We start from the raw sequence: 19,995 nt of genomic DNA on the forward strand, positions 1-19,995 counted from the left end.
GGGAGGAGGACTGGGGGCTGCGCCTGGCAGAGGATGAGCTCCTGTTGTGGGCGGCGGGGAGAAGGGAGTCCGAGAGCTCGGCAGTGGTTCTGCCGCCTCGGCTGCTCTTGTGGCTGGACCAGATGACTAACAAGGTTGAAAGCCCTTCCCCCGCCCCAGTGATTGCCGCCGTGGCTCCCCAACCCCCCAACTGCAGGAAGTTCCCATGAGGACGTTGAAGCCCTTTCCAAGCCATCCCACTGGCCTAGACTCTGCTGGGATTATTTTGACCCCCCCAGGGCAGAGTGTAGCCATCTGACCGGCTTTCTCTCCCGGCAGCAGACGGGGCGCACTCCGGCGGGTGGGGGAGCCCCAATACCTCGTACAGATGAGGGTGCAAATCCCAGCCCCCCTCTTCCTGCCCCCTGGCTGCGGGCCCCGCGGGTTTTCCCACCCTGGCTCCCCTGTGTGCTTGGCGCTTGTTCCCTTTACGTAGTGGCCTTTTAGCCCACTGGTCCTTCCTAGGCAGCTGGAGCGGACTTACGCCTTGCGGTAGAGGCTGAGCAGAAGCTTGTCCTTCAGACTGTTCGGTGGAGACACCCAGGCTGTTCTGTGGCAGCAGTGGGTTTGCCAGAGACCAGGGACTTTGACCAGGCCTGGCAGGGAGCCCCAATCCTGAAGAACCCTCGTTCTTCATGTGCTGTCGCGGAGGCTACGTAGGCACAGTTGCAGCAGGGTCTTGGAGGCTGAAAGAAGGACAGTCTGAGTTGAGAGAAGGGAGCTGGCCAGGCACAGGGGTTTCAGAGCTTTTGGGGGCTCAGAAGGTGCCCAGGGCTCTGCAGCCTAGTGAGGAGTTCACAGGGTGGTGGGCGACCCAGCAGCCAGGGGCATCAGCTGTGGGAGTGGGACGCTTCGGGGGTCTGGGCTTCATCCTGTGGACACAGCAGACCCTCAAGGGCTGTGTTTAGAGGGGTACATCTGGAGGTGGGGCTGGGGAATGCACATTGAGGGGAGCTCGGAGCAGAACCGTAGCACAGGCCAGGCATGATGGCTCATGCCTTGTAATCGCAGCACTTTGGGAGACTGAGGTGGGAGGATCGCTTGAGCCCAGGAGTTCAAGACCAGCCTGGGCAATATAGTGAGACCCCATCTCTACAAAAAATAAAAAATAAATTAGCCAGGCATGGTGAAACATGCCTGTAGTCCCAGCTACTCGGGAGGCAGGAGAATCTCTTGAGCCCAGGAGGCAGAGGTTGCAGCGAGCTGAGATTGTGCCACTGGACTCCAGCCTGGGCAGCAGAGTGAGATCTTGTCTAAAAAAAAAAACAACAAAACGAAAACAAAAACAGTAGCACGGTGGTCTGATAAGACCATCCCAGGAAGGGGGATGACGCAGTAGTCCACAGGCCTCAGTGGACCCTCACAGCAGGTATGGACATCAGAGAGTCTTGCTCATACCTAACTGAGTGATTTGATTTGATTTGAATTTTTTTTGAGATGGAGTCTCTCTCTGTCACCCAGGCCGGAGTGCAGTGGTGTGATCTCAGCTCAGCGTAACCTCCGCCTCCCAGGTTCAAGCGATTCTCCTGCCTCAGCCTCCTGAGTAGCTGGGATTACAGGCATGCACCACCATGCCCAGCTAATTTTTGTAATTTTAGTAGAGACGGGGTTTTGCCATGTTGGCCAGGCTGGTCTCGAACTCCTGACTTCAGGTGATCCACCTGCCTCAGCCTCCCAAAGTGCTGGGACTACAGGTGTGAGCCACCGTGCCTGGCCCACATACCTGATGTAGAATATGTTCTGCTGGGATTACAGGCGTGAGCCACCGTGCCCAGCCCTCATATCTGATTTAGAGTATGTTCTGCTGGGATTACAGGCGTGAGCCCGGCCCTCATGTCTGATTTAGAGTATGTTCTGCTGGGATTACAGGTGTGAGCCACCATGCCCGGCCCTCATGTCTGATTTAGAGTATGTTCTGCTGGGATTACAGGCGTGAGCCCGGCCCTCATGTCTGGTTTAGAGTATGTTCTGCTGGGATTACAGGCATCAGCCCGGCCCTCATGTCTGATTTAGAGTATGTTCTGCTGGGATTACATGACAGGTGTGGGCCACCGTGCCCAGCCCTCGTGTCTGATTTAGAGTATGTATTGCCAAACTCTGTGGTGTGAACACTGCCACTATGGCTGAAGGTAAGCTACCAGCCTGCTTAGGAAAGAGCTGCGCAGCAGCCGCCATCATGTAGTGTTCCTCACTGTAGACTCAATAGACACCAAGAGCTCAGTAGACAACAGATGGGGTAAATTGCTAGTAAACTAGGAAGTAGTGAGGCTAGAATATTTATTAAGTTTGCTTTTAATATAATTTATGTAGTCTGGGTGCAGTGGCTGGTACCTGTAGTCCCAGCACTTTGGGAAGCCAAGGGAGGATAATTAATTGAGCTTAGGAGTTCAGGACCAGCCTGGGCAACATAGTGAGACTCTGTCTCAACAAAAAAATATAAAAATGAGCCAGGTGTGGCAGCATGCACCTGTAGTCCTAGCTACTCAGGAGGCTGAAGAGGGTGGATCCATTGATCCCAGGAATTCAAGGCTGTAATGAGCTATGAATGTGCCACTGCACTCCAGCCTGGGTGACAGAGCGAGACCCTGTCTCAAAAAATAATAATATAATTTACATAATTGTAGGTTTTATGACTCAATTTTTTAAAAAATAGAGATGGAATCATGCTATGTTGCTCAGGCTGGTCTTGAACTCCTGGCCTTAAGTGATCAATCATCTAGCCTTGGCCTCTCAAAGTGCTGCAATCACAGGTGTGAGCCACTGTGCCTGGCCACATGACTGTTTTTAATAATGAGTATATGTAAAGCTGACCTACACTATTGCATCTGGCAATCACGTGACCCAATCCATCTTCAAAGCCAGCAACAGTCGTTGAGTCCTTCTTTAACTTCCAATCTCTGATCTTTCCTTCTGCCCATCAGCCTGAGAAAACCCTGCTTTTGAAGGGCTCATGTCATTCACTTAGACTCTCCTGGATAAGAAGATCCTCATGGAAGAGAGATCTTATTACACTGACAGGTTTCACCTACACTCAGGGGGTTGCCTGAGGGTGAGCGGGACCCCTGAAGGTCATTATTAGAATTCTGACACCGAAGAGCCCCATAGGCCATTGTAGGGACAGGGTTTACTGTAAAATAAGGTGATTCACATACACAGACCAGCGATGCTGTCCCTAACGGGGATCCCAAGCTGGTCCCATCAGTCGGCAGGGCTGCTCACAGGGCACCGGCCTGTCCTTGTTGAAGGCGCTTCCTGTGATGTCTGTGGAGGAGACGGAACTGGGGCCCACGCTCCGGGCGGGAGGGGAGCGTTGTGGAGAGCCCAGCTGCCTGCTGTGCTGAACCTTGGGCCAAGAACCAGTCTGTCCTTGGCTCCCTGGGGGGTGGGGAAAGATGAGGTGTATCAGGCAGGGTCCAGTCCAGAAACAGAAACCAGAGCAACAATTGTGGAGGCTGTTCAGCCAGGTATTGAGAAAACAGAGAAGGCAAAAAGGGAACACAGGTGTCGTGGAGAAGACCCTGCCAGCATTGGCTCCACGCAGCTGACCCTGGGATACGAGAGAATTGCTGGGCTCTTTAGAACTTGGAGCTGGGAAGGCAGGTATCTGCCAACTGGCGGGTGCTGGCGGTCTGTGGGGGCATGTGATGAGGAATTCTGCCGGTGGTGGGAAAGCCCCAAAGTGGATTCTGCTGCTGCTATGGGAAGGGACGGTCACTACCGCTGCCCCTGCGGGGAGAAGAGCCCCCGGGGAAGAAGAGTGCCGCTGGCAGAAGCCTATTCTCTTCGCAGGCTTCAGTTTCACACTCTTGGTACCTCCTGGCGGTGCCTGGGAGGGCGCCACTGCTGTACAGAGATGCCAGTTCCAGAGGCATGGTCTGGCACAGAGGGATGGGTTCCAGCTGAAGGACGAGTGTAATAGCGGGAGACCCCTTTCTCTGGGGTCCCAGGCTCCTGTCCTGGACCTCGGCACCCCGCCCCGCCATGCATTGTCGTCTTCTGAGTGTGGCTTTGTCTTGCACATGAAGTTGGATGGGTAGACTCTGGAAGCATCCAGACCAGCTTGCAATGCTGATGAATAGGCTGATTTTGATGGGGTGTGTGAAGTGGAGATGCCAGCCCAGAGGCTCAGCTCGCTCGTGCTCTCATTTAAAAGCAGAAAATAGCGACTTCATTCTCGGATACGTTTGCCAGCCCCAAAGGATTAATTATCTACACACCCAGAAGCAGTGGAGCAGAATATTTTGGCAGGATTTTCAGGATTTGTGTCATCGTTGCTTAATATCTGTTTCTTCACAGTCGGTTAGAATTTTAAAGGATTGGAAATACTGCAAGCCATCTGTATATAGAGGCTGTGGATTTGGGCTAGTGCATTTGCAAAGTGCCAATTGTATTTTTTATGTTTATTTTTATGTTTTTTAAGATAGGGCCTCACTCTGTTACCCAGGCTAGAGTGCAGTGGTGCCATCACGGCTCACTGCAGCCTCCACATCCTGGGCTCAGTGATCCTCCCACCTCAGCCTCCCGAGTAGCTGGGACTGCGGGCGTGTGCCACCACGCCCGGCTAATTTCTCTGTTTTTTTTAGAGACAGGGTTTTTGCCACGTTGCCCAGGCTGGTCCTGAACTCCTGACCTCAAGCTGTACTCCTACCTCGGCCTCCTAAAGTCCTGGGATTACAGGCATGAGCCACTGCGCCTGGCCGCAAAGTGCTAATTTTAACTTTTTAGATTACTAAGACTGTTAACGTGTTTCCTTAGTTTAGTGATAATGCCAACTTCAGAGAAAGACCTTGGTGAATACAAATCCTAAGCAGATAGCTCAACTCATTATCACAAAGCAAACCCCACCCAGTGAAGAAACAAATTTGAGAAGCCCCAGAAGCCCCTCCCTGGAAACAGCCGCTCTCCTAGTGCTGACACACTGGCTTTGAACATGAAGGTGGAACTCAAGGGTGATTGGCTGTCCAGATGCAGCAGGAAGAGAGGGTTTGGGGCATTCCTGGTGCACGGGAGAGGGTGGGGATGGCCCCCCATACTAGTGGAGGCCGGTCTTGGCCCCTGGAGATATGGGAAGGAGGCCACCGCTCCGTGGGTTCTGTCCTCCCTCTCCATCTGTCTGGAACCCTCACCCTTTCCCTCCCCCTCTGTCCTCACGAACCCACTCCCTGTCTCTCACTCAGGCTTTTCAGCCATGTGTGCTGCCCACGGGGCCCTTGGCCTGGCTTCCTCCAAGGGGTGGGGTAGACGCCCATGTTTTCGCAGCAGAGACAGCCTCGCAGCCTCTGTTCAGTGTCTGGACAGACGGGTATTGTCTTCGTTTTATTGTTTAGTTTATTAGTCTTATTGAGGGCTTTTGTTGGGTGCGATTTCTGGAATGATGCATGAAGTGCTTCTCCATGGAGGTGCTGTGGGCCGGGCGATGCCCTCCCGGGCTGGTTGCTCCCCAGAGAGGGAAACCCAGCTCCAGACATTCAAGGCCCTGGACGTGCCAATGTCACCTGTGACTTGGGGCGAGCCTCCTGCTCTGACACGTCGGCCCTCCGGCCTGCACCTGGGGGCCCCATGCTGGCCGGGGCTCATTTACTCCCCTCTTCTGAGTCAGTGCCTGCTGGGGTTCGTGGAACCCCAGACCTGGCTCTCTTATGCCTACCTGTTCCTTCTCTATCTTGCAGGTTTTGGGATTTGAGATCGACGCGGTAAACTCTGTCAGTTTCAAACCACACAGGTAAGGTGTTGGCTCCAGCAGCCGGCACAGAGCAGAGTGTGGGAGTGAGGGCGGGCGGGTGAGGGCAGTAGTCGCGGGAGTGTGTAGTGAGATGCGGGAGTGGCTGGGAGTGAGGGAGCCGGGGCAGTGTCTGCGGGGAGGTGAGGGGGCGAGAGGAGATAAAAAATCAGAGAAATCAAAAATAAGAGGTAAAAACAGAGAAATCTCAGGAGAAATCATAAAATCAGAGAAATCAAAATAAAATCATAAATCACTCATAAATCAAAATCTTAAATCAAAATAAAATAAATCATAAAAATGGAGAGAAAAAGAAATAAATAAATCTAAAATAAAATAAATCAGAAATCAAAAATAAGAAAATGGAGAATAAATCAAATCTTTTTTCAAAATCGGAGGAAATGTATAAGCAGAATCTAGAAAATAAAAAGCAAAGCAAAATCTAGGAAATAAAAGCTTAAGAAAATCTGGAAATGAAACAAAGCAAAATGTCAAAGTAAAAACAAGCAAATGCAAGAGAAATGTCAAAAGAGCAAGAAGCAAATGTAAAGGAAGTAAAAAGAAACGAAGCAAATCTGAGAAGTAAAAGAGCAAGAAGCCGGAAGTAATAGAGTATGAAAACATGAGCTTTTATGAACAGAACCCTAGAGTCAGGCACTCACTTCAACAAGGCTCTACTTATCAGAAGCGTAAACCGTGCCCTGAAGTAAAGAGATAATGGCAACAACTGCAGGCTTCCACTTGACCCAGTGCCAGTGGCAGAACCTCTCAGTGCTTCAGTTTCCTTCTCTGTAAAACAGGAGGGCAATCCTAACAGCTGCCGTGAGGTTGCCAGAGTTGAATAGGTAAATTGCGTAAAGTGCTTGGACCAAGGCCTGACTCAGAGCACAGCGGTGTGACTCCTGCTGTCGCCTGCCTGCGCGGTGCCTGTTCCTGCCTCCTGGAGCTGAGGAGGGTGCCCCGTGGGGTGGTTGTGCTGGGGGACGTGTAGGTGGTTCTGGGTTTTCTCTGTTAACAGCAGTGCTGCGGGGCCCGTGTGTGCATCTGTCTCCACGCACTGGGACGCTGAGGAGTTTGCTGGCTCAGGGGACTGAGGGTGACCGGCCTCAGAAGCCCCTCACAGGCCGTGCTTTCCATGCCCCCAGCCCTATGGCCTGGAGGTGAAGGTGCGTGGAGTCCTCCCTCCTCTCTGTGGTGCCTATACAGCTTCGTCAGCAGGAGAACAAAGCTGTTCTGTTCTTTGAAACCCCACCTCGCTTCCCCTGAAATTTCTCTGAACCCAGGCGGAACCTTGGGAGCACAGAACGTCCCAGAAACAGCCTGGCAGAGCATCAATGGGATATGTGGGAGGCCCTGGCCCCTACCTTTGGGAGCAGGAAGAAGTGCTGTGGTTTCTCTTGAGGCAGGCGTGACACATGCTAAGTGAGAGGAAAGGGTTGCTCGGCCAGTGCAGACGGACAGACTCCAGCTCTTGGCGGTGCAGACAGACAGACTGCAGCTCTTGGTGGTGCAGACCAACAGGCTCCAGCTCTCGCTGGAACCCCTTCCTGCCTTTGCTTGCTGGGCACACTGGGTGCTATGAGATTTGGAGACGTCCCTGAAGACTCAGGCCCTCCAGGAGCCTCCCTGAACCCACATGTTCTTCCTGGCTGCTCTCGCCGCCCTCCTTTAGGATTTGTTTTTCAGCGAGTGAGCTGGCTGGCTTGGACACGGAAGCAGGGTGTTGGGTGTGTTTCTGGGGACCGTGCTGTGCTCCGCGAGTGCTGGTTCAACATCCTCACAGACCCAGCTGCCCTTGCATGGATTCCAGGATGCGGGGAGCGCCCTGGGCTTTGGTGTTGCCTTCCAGGCTTGGTGGAAGCTTCTTAGTGGGAGGTGGGCTGGCTGACCTGAGGGTCCCGAGACACACAAGGGGTCTCTGGCCTGCCGTCAGAGGGCTGGGATGAGGACAGGACCCCAGGTGCTTGGGAGCCTCCACAGTTGCAGAACCAGATGAACGGCCTGGGGGCGTCCCTTCCCACAGGGTCCGGCCTGTGGTTCCTGGGAGCCCCCACTCCAGCCTCCTCCAGATGTCATGGGGGGCCTGCTGGTTTAGGACCCCTTAGCCAGCTCCATCTGTGGCTGTGGGCTGGCTCCCGGCACCCTGTACCTACACTCTCGGGGTCAGCTGTCTGTGCGGCCTGATCAGGAGGCCCCCGCGTAGCTTCCCTAACGCTGTCTCTGTGGCTCAGGGGCAACTCCCTAGGGAGGGAGGGCAGGCGTCACTCTCCCCTGCACTGGGGCCCTTCTGCCTGCTCCCCTTCCCTCGCCCCTGCCACGCTGTGCTGCTGGGGAATGAGGCTGGTGCGTCGTGTACCTGCCCTGGGTGCCACGGGAGCTGGTGGTAGGACAGGGGACTCAGCCTCCTCCACGAAGCCCCCCAGCCCCTCTGGGCTCCCGTGCTGCCCACTGTGAGTGCAGTGCTCATGATGACACTGTCTATTCCACAGACCTCGACGGAGCTGGAGGCGCTCTTTGTTTTTTGAGTTTTTTTGTTGTTTTTCCTTTTTGTTCCCCCCACCCTCTGTCTAATGGCTAGAGGTGCTTATGTTTCAGCAAACTCACCTCCAGGAAGCATTTTACTAGGCCTGATCGTGCACAAAGACAGACTTCTGCACGCGCCACGGGCCTCACGCATCGTAGGGGCTGTTCTGCTCCGGGCACCCTGGCTCCAGGGCTGCACTCCCCAGGCTGTCTGGGGGGCCGCGTTGTTTCCTGTTCCTCCTGCCACGTGGCCCATCGTGCGTGCCCAGGACGCAGCTCACGCCCTGTGTGACCGGCCACGTGAGCTCAGCCACAGGCAGCCCTGCGGACACTCGGGCTCTTTCCACTTTGTAGCTGTTGCGAAACCTGCTGCCGTGAACGTGTGTCTAGACGTTTTGGGGGGAGACATGTTTTCAGTTCTCCAGTGCGCACCTAGGAGTTGGAGATGGGGTCACACAGGCTGCAGTTCATTTGGCAGGGAGCTGGGGGGATGCTGCCAGGGAGCTCATTTGCGACTCTGCCCAGGGTTTTCTTTTTCCTTTTTCTGTTTTTTTGTTTTTTTGTGAGACGAGGTCTCGCTGTGTCATCCAGGCTGGAGTGCAGTCGTGCGATCGTGGCTCACTGCAGCCTTAACTTCCTGAGCTCAAGAGGTCCCCCCACCTCACCCTCGTAAGTGGCTGGGTCTACAGGTGTGCACCACCACACCCAGCTAATTCTCCTATTTGTCATAGAGACAGAGTCTCACTATGTTGCTCAGGGTGGTCTCGCACTCCCTGGGCTCAAGCGATCCTGCCCTCTCAGCCTCCCAAGGTGCTGGGATTACAGGCGTGAGACTCCGCGCCCAGTCTTTTCTTTTTTCTTTTGTAGAGACAAGGTCTCTGTCATCCAGGCTGACGTGCAGTGGTGCAGCCAGCTCACCACAGCCTTGACCTCCTGGGCTGAAGCGATCTTTTTGCCTCTACCTCCCGAGTGGCTGGGACTACAGGTGTGCGCCACCACGCCCCCCTCCTGCCCAGGGTTGTTACTGGGGTGGTCACGTGGGCAGCTTCTGCCTGGGATGGACCACAAAGCCAGACTCCCGGCGGGGACACGAGTGTTCCACATAAGCTGCGTCATTGGTTCCGTGATGCCCGTTAGGCGGGAGGAGGGGTGGGAAAGCCGAGCCCCCAAGTGCCTGCAGAGCCCACCTGGTGCAGACCTCGCCGCCTCGGGGCTGCTGCTTGCACTTCTGCACCTTCCCCCGACTGGGCCCCTGTTCCTTGAGGCCACACCACACCCCCATTCATTTTTCCACACTCTGAGCTGTGCCTCCCAAGCCCAGGGCAACCAGGCTTGGCAGAGCTCTGCCTTGAGGCCAGCATGCCTAATGGCCCCTTTGAGAGGATTTCCTGGAGCTTCCTGTCTGAGCTTCCTGGCCTGAGGGCATTGGGAAGGAGCCTGCGGAGCTGGAGGTCAGCAGGTGGACGGGTCGGGCTGTCCTGGCTTTTGGAGTGTGGAGCCGGAGCAGGTGGGACAGGTGACCTGCTGCTGGGCTTGGTGGTCCCTGCTGCAGGGAAGGGGCAGCTGGTGTGAACACAAGGCGCACAGGACTGGAGAAGGCCAGGGCCAGGAACCTGCTGATGGGCACCGGCGAGGGGCCAGGCATGGCGCGGACTCCCTGGCTGGCTGGGGTCAGACGGAGCGCCAGGCTCCTTGGGCTGCCCAAGGAGCCGCTTGTTTGGCCTCTGTTTTTTCATCTGTAAATGGAATGAGTTCTACACAAGATCCAAGTGCCGTCCCCTGTTTGAGAAGGTTCTTGTGGGCTCTGGGCTTATCCCACCTCCCGCAGTGGGCAGGAGGCCACCGAGAGGTGCAAGACCATGCGCCATGTTTCGAGAAGAAGCTGGGCCTCAGAGGAGCCTGGGGCCTGTGTCTGAGACCCGGCCAAGTGCTGGACGTCTCCCCTTCCTCACGGCTGTTGTGGCTGAATTACATCCCCCCAAATTCTCATGTTGCAGCCTTAACCCCAGCACCTCACAGTGGGACTGGATTTGGAGATGGAGCCCCTACAGAGGTCATCAGGTTAAAAGAGGCCATCAGGGCTCTGGGTGGGCCCTGATCCAAGCTGATTGGTCCTTGTAAGAAGACGAGATGAGGACACAGATACACAGAGTGACAGCGCCATGAGGACACAGGGAGTTGACGCTGTCTGCAAGCCCTGGGGAGAGGCCTCGGGAACCAGCCTTGGAGACGCCTTGACCTTGGACCCAGTGCCCAGGACAGTAGGAGAATTGGAGCCACCTGGTTGCAGTCCTTCCCGATGCCACCCTCTATTAGTCCATTCTCACACTGCTAATTGTTGGGAAAAGGGCTTGTGGGGCACCTGTATAAACTGGCCATAAAAATATGGGACAATAAGTTGTGGAAAGCCATAAGAGGCCTCTGAGGAGGAAAGCCTCCTAATTGCCATCATGTTCCTATGCTCAGAGCGAGACCCGCTCTCTTATCTATAAATACTGTGTTCAAGGAGGAAGACTGTTGGGGGCCGCACCGGGGGTGGTGGAGAATGAAAGAACACACACAAAGACAAAGACACACAGAGAACATGGCGGCCGCACTCAGAGCCTCCGCCTCACTTTATTTATACTCCATAAACCTCACGTCAGCAGAAAGAATGCAATGCAAAACAAACTTTCTTTTCCCACATGTAACCTTCTACTCAGTACCTTGTTTCTATATTCTTACTTATCTACCCGCCTTCTTGGCGCCTACGGGAGTTCATTAAAAGTTCAGTTGGAGATACTGTCCTTGAGCCCTATCTATTCTCAGCATACTGTTTTCAAAGGCCCCTGCAGAAGACACTCCTTTGAAGCATTGGAATGTGGACAGATGTGCAGGCTGCTGGTTAAGCCACTCCCACTAACTCTCTGATAAGTTAAAGATATGCTGTTTGAGCACAAAGGAGATTCCTTTAAACCACTATTGCTATAGATTATGCCTGTGACGTACTGCCTCCCTTTCACTGTTTCGCCCTGAATGTCTGCTTCTTAGATCTAAGTGATTGTACCCAATAGTGTGGACACCAGAGCTCGGTGCCTTTCGCAGCCTCCATTTTGCAACTGGCCTCCTGACTCCCACCTTTATGAACTCTTCCTTTCTTTTTCTTTTTTTTTTTTTTTGAGACGGAATCTCGCTCTGTTTCCCAGGCTGGAGTGCAGTGGCGTGATCTCCGCTCACTGCAAGCTCCACCCACCAGGTTCATGCCATTCTCCCGCCTCAGCCTCCCAAGTTGCTGGGACTACAGGCACCCGCCACCACATCCGGCTAATTTTTTGTATTTTTAGTAGAGATAGGGTTTCACCGTGTTAGCCAGGATGGTCTCGATCTCTTGACCTCATGATCCACCCACCTCGGCCTCCCAAAGTGCTGGGATTACAGGCATGAGCCACTGTGCCCAGCCCCACCTTTATGAACTCTTAACCTGTCTCTTCTCATTCCTTTGTCACCACCGGACTTTGGGTACCCTACGGGTGGTGTTGAGGCTGGTCCCCAACACTAATAAAGGTGTACCTGAGACTGGGTTATTTATAAAGAAAAAAGTTTAATGGACTCACAGTTCAGCAAGGCTGGGGAGGCCTCAGGAAACTTACAGTCATGGCAGAAGTGGAAGCAAACACTTCCTTCTTCACATGGCAGCAGAAAGGAGAAGTGCAGAGTGAGGGGCCCAGGGTTTTCAAAGCCCCTTAAAACCATCAGCTTTTGTGAGAATTCAGTCCCTATCACGGGAACGGGATGGGGGAACCGCCCCCATGGTTGAATGACCTCCTGCTAGGTCCTGCCCACAACATATGGGGATTATGGGAACTACAATTCAAGATGAGATTTGGGTGGGGACAAAGCCAGGCCATGTCACCTCCCCAGGAAAGGAGCACATGTGCAGCGGTGGTGAGTCCCATCCTGCTTGGAAAGATACTCAGAATCCGAGGGCAGAAAGGACCAGGAGGGACCATTGCCTGCCTCCCTCTTCCTACCCCTCATCCCAAACCCCGCCCCGGCCTGGCAGAAGCCTCCCCAGGACACACCCTGTACCGGAGGGGCAGGCTGCTGTGTGAGGCACTGACCTTGCCCACGGTGGATACCCCCTGCCCCTCCTGACCCGTAGTGACTGTTAACCCGGAGTCCATCAGGGGCTTGGTCTCTGGCAGACCCACCCCTCAGTGCATCTACTCTGGTGTCCCGGGCAGAGCACAGGGCAGGCGCCCCCAGATGCACACCCCAGACGCCGCACCGTGCCTGGAGCATTGCTTCTGATGGCAGTCTCAGTACTTTTGCGCCACACGTGCTCCCGTACGACGGCTCCTGGGGAAAGCCAAAGGCGTCCCTGCCAGTGGGAGCCAGTGACTGGTACGCAGGAGGGCCCTCAGGGGCAGGAGCCATGGAGCTGTCCTCTGGTGTGGGAATTCAGGGGATCTTAGCCACAGAGCATGGTGCATGGGCTCAGAGCTGGCTGGCCGTGACCTACCAGTGCGTGATACTTGGACTTTGCTGTTGTAGGAATCCATACGTCAGAGTTTTCCTTATTTGCTGAAAAAGGCATGCGTTAGAGGATGATGCACGTGGGAGAAGGCCAGGAGCCCCTCAATGTGAGGCGTTTCTCATGGGCAAATGTGGAGTATCCATGGTGGACCCCACCCTGTGTGGATGGCTGCCCCCTGAGCATGCTTTGAGCTAGAGCTGTGGTTGGGTCCCACAGTGCAGGAAGGGCTCCCAGGGGACTGGTGGTCCCGCCTGCAGGAAGCCGATGCATCTGTCCTCACACCTTGATATGCCTATCTGCCTGGGGTGGACACTTCACCCTGGCTACCCATCGGGCCAAGGGCAGGTTGTATACACCTGGGCTGAGGCCTCTTTCTCATTCACATTTGTCTCTTGCTCAGGAGTTGATCTAAGATTGGCTCTAATTGCTCCTTAATAAGCTTGTTGGGGTGGGGTCGTAACAAGCCTTACCTGCCAGGGTGTCCGGGTGACAGTGGCCGGTGGCCGAGCACCCCGGCCTGAATAGCTGGGAGCTCATGCAGGAGACTCTGGGAAACAAGAGGCTGTGGCGTTGTGGGGAGATTGTAGCCGGGGCATTCTGGACAGCAGTGGGGGAACAACACAGCCGTGAGCTGGTGTGTGTCTCCGCACACCCCGCCTGTACCTGAGACGCAGCTCCCACAGGAACTGGCAGTGGGAGGGTGGGGGCCACTGAGGCCGTAGTAACAATCCCTGACAGTGTAGGGTCAGGGGGCTCACGGGGGCTTGAGGTGTCCGGTCTGGACAGCTGTCGGGACCTGCCAAGCACTGTGCCTGGTGACCTCCTGCTGGCCTTGTGCCACTCCATGGGGAGGAGCCGTCCACCAGGCAGCCTCAGGGACAGTGGGCGGGTGTTGAGGGAGGCCCGCGACCCCACGGCTGGCCCCCTTGTGTCTGAGCCCCCATGGTTTCCTCTGCCTCTAGGCTATGCCCACTGGAAGGGCCAAGTGCTGAATTCAGATGAGCTGCAGGAGTTGTACGAAGGCCTGAAGCTGAACAACGTGAATAAATATGACTACGTGCTCACAGGTGGGTGCCGCAGTGAGCTGCTGCAGGGGACTACAGACCCCGCTCCAGCCAGGGTGGGCTCAGGGAGGTCCAGAGCACCCCCACCCCGGGCCCATCTTGGGTCCCTGGTCCTTCAAGGAGGGCCTCGGCGTGCCCAAGCCACCATCACATCCCCGGTAGCCTGGGGGGTCCTGGCCATGCCGTGCCTGCCTGGACAATGACTGTCCTGGCTGTGCCAAGTCACCCCCACTCCTGTGGCCACACTGGGGTTCCGGTGCCCAGGGGAGGGTGCAGGCAGGGTGTTGGGAATGCCGACCGGGGCAGGACAGGTGGGTGACGGGTGACGGGCTGCTACCTGGTACACTGGCATCTTTTGTCAACTTTCTGATTAAACAAAAAATTGTATTTCTATACATGTTTATTATTGTAATAATTATTATTATTACTATTTTTGAGACAGGGTGTTACTCTGTGGCCCAGGTTGGAGTGCACTGGCCTCGTCATAGCTCACTGCAGCCTCAACCTCCTAGGCTCAGGTGATCCTCCTGCTGCAGCCTCCCAGGTAGCTGGGAGTAAAGGCATGCACCACCACGCCCAGCTTTTTTTTTTTTTTTTTTTGTAGAGACAGGGTTTTGCCATGTTGCCCAGGCTGGTCTTGAACTCCTGGGCTCAAGCCAGCCACCCACCCTGGCCTCCCAAAGTGTTGGGATTACAGGCGTGAGTCACTGTACCCAGCCTGGTTTCTACATTTTTAAACAGTTAGGGGAAACACTTAGCTTCCCAAAGTGTTAGAATTACAGGTGTGAGCCACGGTGCCCAGCTTCTCTACATGTCTAAAGGTCATATATAAGGCCAGGCACAGGGGCTCAAACCTGTAATTCCAGCACTTCAGGAAGACTAGGAGGGAAGCTCGCTTGAGGCCAGGAGTTCAAAACCAGCCTAAGCAACATAGTGAGACCCTGTCTCTACAAAAAAATTTTTAAAAATTAATTAGCTGGGCATAGTCCCAGCTACTCAGGAAGCTGAGGTGGGAGCTTGAGCCTGGGAGTTCAAGGCTGCAGTGAGCTGTGATTGAACCACTGCACTCTGGACTGGGGGACAGAATGACAACCTGTGTCAAAATAAATAAGACTAAATTAAAGTGTCATATGCTTGTTACTGAAAGTAGGAATATAAACAAAGGAAAGATTACTCCTTTGCCTCTCGCCCGTGGGCTCGTTCCTGTGAAGCACGGCGTTTCTGTTGGGAAATGCTTCGGGGTCTGCCCTCGGTATCTTTGGACTGTGGGGACACCTCGCCTGCACCCATCTCCCTCCCCCCAACCCCGAGCACTGTGGGGACACCTCGCCTGCACCCATCTCCCTCCCCCCAACCCCGAGCACTGTGGGGACACCTCGCCTGCACCCGCCTCCCTCCCCCAACCCTGAGCCCTGTGGGGACACCTCGCCTGCACCTGCCTCCCTCCCCCAACCCTGAGCCCTGTGGGGACACCTCGCCTGCACCCGCCTCCCTCCCCCAACCCTGAGCCCTGTGGGGACACCTCGCCTGCACCCACCTCCCTCCCCCGCCACCCCTATGCAGGGTCTGCTGGTGCTTCTGTTTCTTTGTGCCACGGTTGATCGTGGTGAGTCTCCTGTTTTCTGAGGGTAACCTGGGTTCTCCCCCTCAAGGTTATACGAGGGACAAGTCGTTCCTGGCCATGGTGGTGGACATTGTGCGGGAGCTGAAACAGCAGAACCCCAGGCTGGTGTATGGTAGGCAGGGGCCCACCCTCGGGTCTGGCTGGGTGGCCCCACACAGGGTAGGGCTGGCGTGGGAGCCCGAGAAGGGACGTCTTAGCTTCCTTCCTCCTCTGCACCCCTCCATGCCCCGCCTCTCCGGGCCAGTGAGCTATGTCTGCCAGGCCTCTGAAGATGTGGGCCTGCTGAAGTCCACTGGGCTAGAAGCGTTTGCAGGTGACCTTGGTGTCTTGTGTGGCTGGTGTGAGACAGGAAGGGGTGTCAGTGTACTCATATAGCAGGGCTGCTGTGTGAAGGTCTGGGGCCCAGGCAGCACTGTTGTGTGACTCCACTGACCCTAAATGCGGAGGGGGCAAGGGACCACACCCAGGCAGGGCCAGGCTAGGGAGTTGGAGAAGGGAGGGGCGGGGTCACACCCAGGCAGGACCAGGTTAGGGAGTTGGAGAAGGGAGGGGCCACACCCAGGCAGGACCAGGCTAGGGAGTGAGGACGGACAGGGTCACACCCAGGCAGGGCCAGGTTAGGGAGTAGGGGAGGGGAGGGCCACACCCCAGGTAGGTCCAGGGCTAGGGAGTGGGAGAGAACAGGGTCCTACCCAGGCTGGGCCAGGCTAGGGAGTAGCCAAATCTTTGGGGCATCTGCCTAGATCGATCTTTCCTTAGAAGCCAGGCAGTGCTGGGTCCATCTTGCCACCTGGGAGAAGGGGCAGCGTCACCCAACCTTGCAGACAGTCTCTCTCTGGGGCGCAGGTCTCCCGGGTGGCCGGAGGGCAGGCCTGGCCCAGCACATAGTTTGCCACACTGTGTACTGTTGCCCAAAGGGAAAGCACTTGTCGGGACAGATGTACAAGGCCCGGATTGTGTGTGCTCGAGGCCAGGAAGAGGAAGGGAGCCGCTGCACCTGCTTGGGTGACAAACAGTGATGAATGACACCTCACAGCAATTAGGATGACTGTCATCAAACACACGGAAAATAGCAAGTGTGGGCGAGGATGCGGAAACCCTCACACACAGCTGCTGGGAGTATCAAAGGCTGTGGCCACAGTGGAAAACACGTCGGCAGTTCCCCAACAAGCGGAACACGGACACCACATGACCAGCAATTCCGCCCTGTGCATAGATCCGAGGTAGCCTCAGACGGATGTGCGTGTTCCCACGTTTGTAGCAGCATTGTTCCCAGTGACCAAAGGTGGATACAGGCTGTGTCCAGTGATGGCTGACAAAGAAAATGTCCGTGCATACAGTGGAGTATTACTCATTCTGGAAAAGGAAGGAACTTCTGACACACGCTGCAGTGTGGATGACACTTGAGGACATGATGCTCAGTGAAAGTAGCCAGACACCAAAGGACAACTGTTACATGATTCCATTATGTGAAATATCCATGATAGGCCAATTCATCGAGGTAGAAAGCAGACTAAGGCCTGGTGTGGTGGCTCACGCCTGTAATCCCAGCACTTTGGGAGGCCGAGGCAGGTGGATCACCTGAGGTCAGGAGTTCAAGACCAGCCTGGCCAACATGGTGAAACCCCATCTCTACTAAAAATACAAAAATTAGCCAGGTCTGGTGGCGTACACCTGTAATCTCAGCTACTTTGGAGGCTGAAGCAGGAGAATTGCTTGAACCTGGGAGGCAGAGGTTGCAGTGAGCCGAGATCATGCCACTGCACTCCAGTTTGGGTGACAGAATGAGACTCTGTCTCAAAAAAAAAAGCAGACTAGATATTACCAGGGCCTAGGGCAGGGGAAATGGGGAGTGAGTGTTTAATGAGGACAGAGTTTCGGTTTGGGAAGGTGAAATGTTTTGGAGGTGGAGAGTGGTCGTAGTTATACAATAGCAAGAATGCGCTTAATGCCCCTGAATTGTACACCTAAATATGCTTAAACTGGCAAAGATTATGGTATATATTTTTTACCACATTAAAAAGTTAAATTAAAAAAGAGAAGATATCGGCCGGGCGCGGTGGCTCAAGCCTGTAATCCCAGCACTTTGGGAGGCCGAGACGGGCGGATCACAAGGTCAGGAGATCGAGACCAGCCTGGCTAATACGGTGAAACCCCGTCTCTACTAAAAAAATACAAAAAACTAGCCGGGTGAGGTGGCGGGCGCCTGTAGTCCCAGCTACTCGGGAGGCTGAGGCAGGAGAATGGCGTAGACCCGGGAGGCGGAGCTTGCAGTGAGCTGAGATCCGGCCACTGCACTCCAGCCTGGGCGACAGAGCAAGACTCTGTCTCAAAAAAAAAAAAAAAAAAAAAAAAAGAGAAGATATCTACTTCCACTTGGCAGCTTAAAAAAAAAAAAAAGAAAGAAAAAAGCCAAATGTGGTTGTTTACGCTTGTATTCCGAGCACTTTGGGAAGCCAAGGTGGGAGGATCGCTTAAGCCTAGGAATTCAAAACCAGCCTCGGAAACATGGTGAGAACCCATCTATACCAATCATTTAAAAGTTAGCTGGGTGTGCTGGTGCATGCCTGTGGTCTCAGCCACTTGGGAGGGTGAGGCAGGAGGATCCCCTGAGCCTAGAAGATCGAGACTGCAGTGAGCCATGATTGTACCACTGCACTCCAGCCTGGACAACAGAGCAAGACCCTGTCTAAAAAATAAAAGAAGAAAGAAATGTTGAGGGTTTCTTACTCGTCAGCTGTAGCCTTTGCTGATAAGATGTCCTTGTGTCTCTGCAGTGTGTGATCCAGTCTTGGGTGACAAGTGGGATGGCGAAGGCTCGATGGTGAGTAATCTTATGTGTGTGATTTAAAAATGTGGTGAGTGGAGCTATAAAGACAGGCCCACGTCTCTTAAGTGTCTAACTTGGTGGGACTTCTCTGTCCAGGGGTAAAAAGACAAACCTTATTAGGAAGGAAAAAGGGGACCCACATGTTTTCTGTAAAGTGCCCAATAGTAGATAAATATTTACGCCTTTGCCGGCCACACGGCTCTGCCACAGCTGTTTGCATTAGAGCACAGAAGCAGCCACAGGTAAGAGGTGTACAAACAGGATGACCTCTTCTCCTCTCCTCTCCTCTCCTTTCTTTTTCTTCTTCTTTTTTTCTCTTTCTTTTCTTATTGAGACGGAGTCTCACTAGGTCACCCAGGCTAGAGTGCAGTGCCACAATCTCAGCTCACTGCAACCTCTGCCTCCTGGGCTCAGGCAATTCTCATGCCTCAGTCTCCCAAGTAACTGGAATTACAGGTGTGCACCACCACACCCAGCAAATTTGTGCATTTTTACTAGATACGATTTCACCATGTTGTCCAGGCTGGTCTCGAACTCCTAGCCTCAAGTGATCCACCTGCCTTGGCCTCCCAAAGTGCTAGGATTACAGGCATGAGCCACCATGCCCAGCCATGCGTGACTATTTTCTAATAAAATTTCATTTGTGGACACTGAAATTTGAATTTTCTATAATTTTCATGTGTCACAAAATACCATTCTTTTTTTTTTGACTTTTTCCCCCTAACCATTAAAAATGTAGAAACCAGGCTGGGTGTAGTGGCTCACGCCTATAATCCCAGCACTTTGGGAGGCCAGGGTGGGTGGCTGACTTGAGCCCAGGAGTTCGAGACCAGCCTGGGCAACATGGGGAAACCCCACCATCTGTAATCAAAATACAAAACAATGAAGCTGGGTGTGGGGATACCCACCTATAGTCCTAGCTACTTGGGAGGCTGAGGTGGGAGGATCACTCGAGCCCAGGAGGTGGAGGCTGCAGTGAGCTGAGATCACACCACTACACTCACTCCACAGAGCAAGACCCCATCTCAAAAAACAAAGGAAATCTAGAAACCACTGAGCCCGTGAGCTGTATAGTAACAGCAGCAGCTGCAGCCCACAGACCTGGACATCGGGTCAAGTGGATGGAGAACAGATCCACTGTGACCAGTCCAGAAGCCTAGAATTTAGAGGCGGAAGGAACCCAAAAGTGATCCTGCCTGTGGGTTTTTAACGCAGCCATTCAGCACCCAGGCGATTTCAGTATCCGCGTTCTTTGTCGTTGTGTCTAGTGTGTCTGTTTGCTTGCTGTATGTTCACTGAGCATAGCGGGCTTCTTCACTGGCACAGGGCACGCCTGGGCCTGCGCCCTGCCTGCCCCGCTGGGTCAGTGGTTGAAGTCAGGATATCTGTTGTTGGGCCTCTAACCAGGTGGGGCGGGCTGGGCTGCTCAGTGTCTGTCTGTCCACTTTCTCCCATGCTTGTTCTCTGGAAGGTTCCCTGGCCTGCACCCGTCCTGCAGGACCCCAGCTTGCAGCTCTCTGCTTTCCCTTCATGGTGCTCCCTGGCGTGGGCTCTGCCGACCCTCAGCAGACACTCGTGTTTGGATCACGAAGAGTTGGGGCCACTGTCTGGTTCAGTGCAGCGACGGGATCTGGCCCCTTGATTTTGATCACATTCGTTTTCCTGAACGAGAGTGGCCTG

General features: G+C 54.4%; 2 protein-coding genes across 2 annotated transcripts in view; both read left to right on the forward strand.

The window, feature by feature from the left end:
- The first annotated feature begins 5,455 nt into the window (after positions 1-5,455).
- Positions 5,456-19,995, forward strand: part of PDXK (pyridoxal kinase) — a 28,262-nt gene continuing 13,722 nt past the window's right edge. Inside the window, exons 1-5 of the mRNA XM_031665880.1 lie at positions 5,456-5,633; positions 5,747-5,761; positions 13,760-13,864; positions 15,514-15,597; positions 18,263-18,309. Coding sequence (XP_031521740.1) covers positions 5,456-5,633; positions 5,747-5,761; positions 13,760-13,864; positions 15,514-15,597; positions 18,263-18,309 — 429 coding nt within the window. The remainder of the gene's footprint in view (positions 5,634-5,746; positions 5,762-13,759; positions 13,865-15,513; positions 15,598-18,262; positions 18,310-19,995) is intronic.
- On the forward strand, positions 9,187-10,272 carry LOC101001839. Its single transcript, XM_017956412.3, is given in 4 exon segments — positions 9,187-9,419; positions 9,421-9,556; positions 9,559-9,624; positions 9,627-10,272. Coding segments are annotated over 4 exon segments (510 nt in total). The 5' UTR covers positions 9,187-9,338; the 3' UTR covers positions 9,854-10,272.

This window comes from Papio anubis, chromosome 4 (genome assembly GCF_008728515.1).
Source record: "Papio anubis isolate 15944 chromosome 4, Panubis1.0, whole genome shotgun sequence".
In the NCBI taxonomy this organism is placed as follows: Eukaryota; Metazoa; Chordata; class Mammalia; order Primates; family Cercopithecidae; genus Papio; species Papio anubis.